Here is an 8,111-nt window from a genome sequence, read left to right on the forward strand (position 1 = left end):
GTGCGCATCGTAGAGCGTCAGCTTCTCGCTTTCCCGCGCTATCGAGAGAGGGGCAAAGACCGCACTGCGAGGGAGCATCCGGTTGGTTGTGGATGATTCACTCTTCCCGTGCTCTTCGCGCTCTCGCGGCCTTTCTCAGAGAAGCGTAGCGAGAGAGAAACACCAGGCGGGTCTCCGGAGCTCTCGAGAGAACGCACACGGAAATGAAATGAAAGAGGTAAGAACTACAAAACTGCTTGAGCGAGAAAGCGAGAAAGCGCAAATAAACGTCTGGTTCCTGACTTCCCAGTGGCATCCACTGCCTGCGTGAGATGCGGGTGTCTTTCGTGTCGGATCCGCCGACTGCAAAGGAGTCGGCTCTGTCGGATAGTTTCGGAGTCGCACGTTTTGTGCCAAGCAAAGAAGGGGTGAGTGCTGAGCCTTTCTATTGCGTACTCCTTCAAGTTTTCTTCAACGTCCACAGTCGGTATTTGAACACCATGCGTATTTTTGGATGAGGTTGTTTTTACGAAGAGCCTTTCTTAGTGCGATAGATGCTTGGTTTGGTTTGGTTTATGGGGTTTAACGTCCCAAAGCGACTCAGGCAATGAGAGACGCCGCAGTGGAGGGCTCCGGAAATTTCGACCACCTGGGGTTCGTGAACTGACATCGCACAGTACATGGGCCTCTAGAATTTCTCCTACAAAGAAATTCCAGCCGCCGCGGCCGGGATCGAACCCGCGTCTTTCGGATCAGCAGCCGAGCACCATAACCACTGAGCCACCGCGGCGGCAGTGCGATAGATGCAGGTAAAATCCTAATACTTACTTTCAGGCCAAGTAGCGATGCAGAGAAACCGCCGTAAAAAACGTGCTCTTCCCATAACATTGATATGCTTGACTCGACTGAAGGCGCAAAAGTTTTGGAATTGTAGCAGCGCCACATAGCGAATGTCCAGACGGCAAACAAGTGCGGAAGGCCTGCTCCACTAGTACCTAAAGGTAGAAACAAATCATCGCTACTCACGAAATTCGTTGGGAACCTCCGGATTAATTTGGGAAAACAACACGGAGGCTATGATTTGCTCCTCACAATGCAGCACTTGGGATACGTATATTACGTCGGAAACGAATGCGTTCCAGAGTTTTCCTGAGAGATCTGTGAAGTACTTGTGAATTCTTATAACATGACCCACTTGGTGTCGGCGGCAACTGGTATTAACCGACGGAAGAATCCCAACCTATGCCAGCAAAATGCTTCAGCTTTGTACTAAGCGGACCCAAGCAAGTTCCTTTAGATTTACCTTGCTGCAGAGCTACGCGCAAACCTCGCAGAACTGTCTAGTATGATGCAAAACATCCCTACACTCTTGTGAGAAGAGATGAAGGTAGCAACGTCAGCACTCGTTAAAAGTGGAAATTTCACATTTGGTAAGCTATAAGCGGAACGTATCGCTGGTATTATGTATAGTGATGAAAAAGGGGCCACAAAAATATTCAGGCGGAAAAGAAAGGCAACAGCTCGCAACCTTGTTGATGAGTTGATTCAATTTCAAAAGATGCAGCAACTTCTGCGTTTCCGATTATAACTGTAGTAGACACTCTCATGTAATGTATCATCGATACCGACTTCCCGAAGTTACCACCATTTTTAATTATATTTGTATTCCTTCGGGAGTCTTTGCACGTTTCCCAAGATCTATGTGCGACCGTGTCCATGACTGCTGCTACCGTTTGCAGAGTAAGTTCTGTTGATTTCTGCATCCGGTGCGAGATTCGGCCGGATGACGTTAGACACCTATTCATCGCTTTCAACCCGCCAACAGGGCACTGCCGAAGATTGCGCAATATTATAAAGGCTGAATGTCATGGCTACACACGACTTCTAAGAGAGCTTTTAGCCGTGCAACTCCGGTATGCACTGAAACATAGCGCCGCAAAGCATCAACTTCGAAAGAGTCTGCTACTGTACGACCAACCAACTGAAGCTGTCTAGCAACTCCACATCAAGAAACTTCACTGTTTTCCTCTAAGTGCATGTGCAGAAAAAGCAGGCTCCCCAAAGGTGTCACCATTCCACTGGACGTCATGCAGGCGGTGGCCCTCTGACAGAAGTTTGCAAGGGAGAATTCGACGGCTCTGCATGAACTCCACTGTGCGAAGTGTATCTCGCATCGCATATAAACATCACTGTGGCCGTTGCATCACGGATGGCGTTCGGCGTACTTTCCAACTGTAATATATAGTCCTTCAAGATTGTGGTGTCTTTCTGGTGCCTTCGAAATCGTAGTGTGGTGTCTGTCTATGATCGATGTCCGCCTTGTTATTTGCGTTACATTCGGATATCATACATCATCGAATACTGACTCGCCAAAATTTCTGCTGTTGTAAACGAAGTGTACCCAGCTGTATGTTCGTTTCTCCTGTGTGCTAGCGTTGTCATTTATCGCCATCTTCGTTGGGATCACACTTTCAGATTAGTAATTAAACGGCGTGCTGATGAACAGTCCCAAAACTTGCCTGATGGCAGGAGGTGACCGGCCAATGCCGGCAGAAACTGGACAGGAGCAAGAGGTAAATTCCTGCTACCTGTACAAATAAACGCACTTAACAAAGAGTGTGCAAGCTAAAAGCAATCAATGTTATAATAAAACCGAGCTCACTACGAGTGCAAAGCCAAATGAAATCGGACACATGTTTTTATCGGCGTTAGCACGAACATTTTAAACTGCATGTTTGGCTACCTAAGCCTAATTGCTTGACTGTTCAGAACCTTGGCTTAAGGAAGAAAGTATATTACAAAAATATAGAGTTGCTCGTGTTTGCGTGTTCTAATACAGATAGATCCTGAATCTAGCAAATGAATATTTGCGAGTGAAGCGGTTCATTGTGAAAATTCCCTTCTTTGGCGTTACTTTCCTAACAAGCATGTATTTCTCGATATCCCATGAAAAGTTACTTTGTTGAAGCATTCCTCTAGTGTGTTATGAAGAGGTTTTCGCCAAATCAGTAAAATGAGCAGATCTGACATCGAAGTTTTCACAAATATTAAGGAAATGTGACATGACGGGATATTTATTTTTTGTGCAGTTCTCTTTTGCGAAGCATCTAGGAGATGATGACCTTGCTGACGTGGAAATTGAGGTCGACTTTCACCAATTTCCTGGCAAGCGGGGCTCTTTCAAGGCACACCGCATGATCTTGGCGCTACAAAACGAGGTTTTCAAGAAAATGTTCTATGGTGCTTTCCCTGAAGAAGACCGTATTGTCATCACTGATCTCCATCCAGATGGTGTGCTTGGCTTGCTAAGGTAAAACTTTTTTTTATCAACTATGATGCAGCTTAAACCATGTCGCACTCTTAATAAATATTGTGTAAAAATATGTGTTAATTTTATGTGCCGTCTCTGCGTGAAAAGCCAATCTTTTTGGGGTCGGGAATTTTGTTTCATTGCAATAAACTCGCAGATGTCTCTCTATACAGGGGGCACCAATGTGAAATTGGTAGCTGCTTTCCTTACGATGCGAATATCCGACTTCTCTTTTATCCATTTAAGCAAGTACCGCAACCAAACCTAGCATAAACCCATTCTGTGGACCAAATGCCCTTTCTCTACGAAATTTGAGCTGGAACAATTCAACTTATGAGCCTTATGAGCAGTGCAAAGGAGGAAAGCAGCTGGTGAGGAACAGGTAACAGCTGATCTCTGAAAGACGGAAGGGTTTGGTTTATTTTTCATCACCATTATTTATTATCCCTTAAAAGCCGCTAACTGGGGTATTACATAAGGGGGGGGGGGGGAGATCGATGACATATTCATTAATGCTCATTAATAGAAAAACTGGAACAGGCACCAAAATACGGTAATGCAATAACAATACAAGGATACCATAGATAGTAACAAAGCAAAATTCAAAAACTCCTAAAATAGACTATTAGCAGCATAAGTACAATATTATTAAAAAAAAAACGCAACACGGACCACAATCACATAAACTCGAAAGAATAACAAATCATGCAAAAATCAAATATTAAAAATCATTAGTATATAACGAAGACGTGCTAACTATGGGAGTTTAACGTCCCAAAGTGACTCAGGCCATGAGGAACAGCGTAGTGAAGGGTGTCAGAAATTTCGACCGCCTGGGGTTTTTTAGCGTGCACTGACATCGCGGAGTACAAGGGGCTGCAGCATTTCACCTATATCGAAATTCGACCACCACGGCCGGGCTCGAACCCGAGTATCTTGGGGCAACAGCCGAGCGCCGTAACCACTGCTGCGGCGGACGGAGGGGAGATTATGCTAGAAAAACTGGCCACCCTGTATACGCAATGCCTTATGACCTAGACCGTACCACGAGCTTGGAAGAACGCTAACGTTATCTTAATTCATAAGAAAGTAGACGTCAAGGACTTTAAAAATTACGGACCGATCAGCTTACTGTTACCTACAAGGTATTTACTAAAGTAATCGCAAATAGAATCAGGACAACGTTAGGCTTGAGTCAGCCAAATAATCAGGCCTGTTTTCGTAAAGAATATTCTAAATAGACCATATTCGCACTATCAGTCAGGTGATAGAAAAATGCGCAAAATATAACCAACCCCTATACAGGCTGTCGCACGTAAGACTACACAATTTTTAAAACTAGGCTTTTTGAGTTATAAGAGCGCTTTTTTTTTGGCTCAGAATTGTGAGCGGTGTACTACATTAGTACACAGCGAAGACGTGCTAACTTGCAGGCCGGTTAACCAATATTGAATAGTTGACAATTGAACTATTAGTGTCGGGGTTCTCAATTATGGAGAGACGTATAGCCCACCGTAATTAAAATCCATGTTAGTTCTTAGAATTCCGAACACGTGGTTACCCTCGGTGCTGTGGCCCAACCAATTTTGGCCATTTCGACGAGTTACGTGGACTGGACAGGTTGCTTTGCCTGCAGGCGTTTGGAAAGTAAATGTATTTTGACGCGATGTAGCCAAAATTTCTCGGTCATCAGCGCCGAGTGTAACTGTGTTTTAGAAATTCTGAAAACCGATATGTATATTACTTGTGATGTCTACACGCCTGTCAGTAATTAAGGAAACTAAAATTAATGCTGGAAAAGTTAACTAATAAATATCAGTTAACTAACCCGCTAGTCAGCAGGCCCTGGATGTATTCGAATATACCACATCGCTGACGATGCTATGACGAAAAAAAGAAGGCGTCTCTAACTCAAAAAGGCCATTTTTTAAAATTGTGTAAAGTCTCAAGTGGAGCACCCTGTATATAGAGTTCATTGATTACGAGAAAGCGACTCAGCTGAAACCTCAGCAGTCATGCAGGCACTGCGTAAAATGGGCGTGGAATGCACCGCTGCCATATTACTTCATAAAGTCAGCAATAAAATTATAATGAGGCAGGGCGTCAGGCAGGGAGACATGATCTCGGCAATGCTATTCACCGCCTGTTTACAGGATGTGTTCCGAGGTATGGACTGGGAAAAGTTAGGGAAAAGAGTTAATGGAGATTACCTAAGTAATCTGCGATTCGCTGATGAAATTGCTTTGCTAGGTAACCCAGGACAAGAACTGCAGAGCACAATCAATGTGTTAGGCAGAGCAGAACTGTAGGTCTTAGAATTGACATGCAGAACACTAGGGTAGTGTACAATAGTCTCTCAAGCAATCAGCAGTTCACAGTTGGTAGCGAGGTGCTGGAAGTGGTTAGGGAATACGTGTACTTAGGGCAGGTATAGTGGCTGCTGATCCGGATCATGGACGGGAAATAACTAGATGAATAAGAATGGGGTGGAGCGCATATGGCAGGTTCTCTGGGATCATGAATGGCAGTTTACCAATATCCCTCAAGAGAAAAGTATACAACAGCTGTATCCTACCGGTACTCACCTATGGGGCAGAAACGTGGAGGCTTGTGATCACGTCACAAGGTCACGTGACCGAGGTCGCAGGAGAGCCACCTGTTTTCCGCTTATGACACTGGCGAGGACGATGGCGACATAGACGATGCCAACGTTTACTGATGCAAATATTGAGAAACACGCTGTGCTAGCGAACATATTCGCATTTGGCCTAGCTATGCGAATGAGCTCCCCAATTTTTCACTGAATCTTAGTGTCTCTGGAGTTCTGAACTATTTTGCTGAAGTAAAACGGAGGCGGTTTTAATCGAAGTCAAAGAATATAAAGCATTTCAAAACTAATTCGATCTCGTGTCCGGTGACCACGGCAGTTTCTAAGAAATGCGCGCTTCTCCACAATGCAGGTACTTCTACAGTGGTCGACTGGTGGTGGAAAGCGTGGGGCAGGCCGCCTACACCCACACCGCTGCTGTCAAGTACTTAGTTCCGCAACTCGCCGGAAAATGCGTCGATTATGTGAGGCGCAACATCAGTCCTGATGGCGTATGCCCATTTCTGGACTACGTTCTGGCCATGGGTGAAGAGTACGAGGATTCCCCTGCGAAAACTGTCATCCATAGCAACAGTCACGGCGTGCTGTTTTCTAAAATGTTCCAGTCAAGTCTGGAGCACACCGTTAGCTACATTCTCGATTACGTCACGAACGTTCCCGAGACATCTGTGGTTAGGGCTGTGCATGCATGGTGCAAGCAGCAGGCTAGTGAGCGTCCTGTGGATGTGGAGGAATGTGCGGCTCTCCGGGAAGCCATGCTGCCCTTTTTTCCAAAGCTTCGGTTTCTCGCACTCACGGCAATAGAGTTTATTGAAGGGCCGAATTCATGGGGTGTGTTCAAGGCCGAAGAAGCATTGTCGATCCTTAGTAATATTACAAAGGAAGGATCGATGCCCATGCCGTCCGGATTCTGCAACATTCGGGTATCACGAATGGAAAGAAGCCAAACCGCTTCATCAAAGTATGCAGGACGTCCGTTGAGAGAGGATCCTTACTACTGGCAGGTCGTCGCAAATTGCCCATAGTTTGCGGAATGGTCGATGGCCTTTATTATTGACCAGAAAAGGAGGCGAGATATTGGCTTCTGGCTGACTGCTGACAATGACGGCTGGCAGTTTGCCAAATAAGCTGGGCAGACGTGTTGTGCGTTGCAAATCCCCGTTGTTTTTTCTGCACGTCGGAAAACAACGCTCTACCAACACCTCTACAATGTATTTGAACCAAGTCAAGCTGGCATGAATGAAAACACAGAACGTACCTGCAGTTTTGCATACTTAGCCCAATGTTTGAGTGCCATAAGGTTTAAAAAAAATTAAAAGAGGACCCTGATGCCATCCAGCTCTAATAAAAATGAATATTTTTCGTATAAAATTTTTTGTATGATTAAAGGTCCTACAAAGAAAACTAAGAGAAATTGGTAGCGGTTGAGTGCACGTGTGGACAACTCGCCCCATGAAAGGGCCGAATTCATGGGACGTCTTCAAGGCCGAAGAAGCTCTGTCGATTATTGGTAATATTATACAGGGAGGATCGATGCCCATGCCGTCCGGTTTCTGCAACATTCGGATATCGCGAGAAACAGGACAAACCAACGCTGCTTCCTCAAACACTGCTGCACTTTTGCTGGAAGAAAAATATAAACGCCTAAGTCGCGCCTTTTAAACGCAAGGATAATTTTTACTGTCACATTAACAAGCGTGAAGTGACTTGTGATTCCTCTCACTAAGCAACGGCTGAATAAACTTGTGTCGTGTTTTTTTTCTGTGACTGCCTATTTTGATTCACGAGGTATTATAGATCGATATTTCTCTGTTCGGCAATCCAGAAAAGTCTGAAAATGAGCCATTTAAGGTCAAGAGAACGCAAAATTTGCCAAGCCGATTCCTGGGCAAAACTGGGCAAAGGCATCAAATAAGGGCGCGGTAACGCTAGGAAGTACTCCGTAAGAGAAGTACGCCACCTCCCCATTTTCATATCTTAGTTTACTGCCTGTATGAAAAGTACAGAGTCCGAGGGGGGTTGCTTTTGGGCGAGGTGTGTGATTGCATATTCATTCGCAGAGTTCGAATTCTCTTGAAGCTGAAGTGTTTCTTACCCTTCCAAAAGAGTGGGAATAACACGGACGCTACACGAGCTCTACTATACGTTTCAAAAGCATGTACCTTCAGCTTTGTAATTTTCAGAAAGCCTGCATACGAAAGATGCCGCGAACAG

The 8,111-nt window shown here is 45.0% G+C and overlaps 1 protein-coding gene across 1 annotated transcript; it reads left to right on the plus strand.

Moving 5' to 3' along the window:
* Positions 1-302: 302 nt before the first annotated feature.
* Positions 303-7,605, plus strand: LOC149346869 (BTB/POZ domain-containing protein 2-like). Its single transcript, XM_089585460.1, has 4 exons — positions 303-407; positions 2,455-2,552; positions 3,069-3,289; positions 6,250-7,605. Exons 2-4 carry the CDS (start codon positions 2,478-2,480, stop codon positions 6,920-6,922), a joined length of 969 nt encoding a protein of 322 aa, XP_089441586.1. The 5' UTR covers positions 303-407; positions 2,455-2,477; the 3' UTR covers positions 6,923-7,605.
* Positions 7,606-8,111: the final 506 nt, after the last annotated feature.

The sequence above is a fragment of the Amblyomma mixtum genome, chromosome 4 (assembly GCF_055824585.1).
Source record: "Amblyomma mixtum isolate Tamu chromosome 4, ASM5582458v1, whole genome shotgun sequence".
Classification (NCBI taxonomy): Eukaryota; Metazoa; Arthropoda; class Arachnida; order Ixodida; family Ixodidae; genus Amblyomma; species Amblyomma mixtum.

Bases quoted from the DNA above. Each gene is read 5' to 3' on its own strand.
- LOC149346869 (XM_089585460.1), top strand. From the start codon at position 2,478: ATGAACAGTCCCAAAACTTGCCTGATGGCAGGAGGTGACCGGCCAATG. The intron at 2,553-3,068 runs GTAAATTCCTGC...TTTTTTGTGCAG, and splicing joins AAACTGGACAGGAGCAAGAG to TTCTCTTTTGCGAAGCATCT. The intron at 3,290-6,249 runs GTAAAACTTTTT...TCCACAATGCAG, and splicing joins GGTGTGCTTGGCTTGCTAAG to GTACTTCTACAGTGGTCGAC.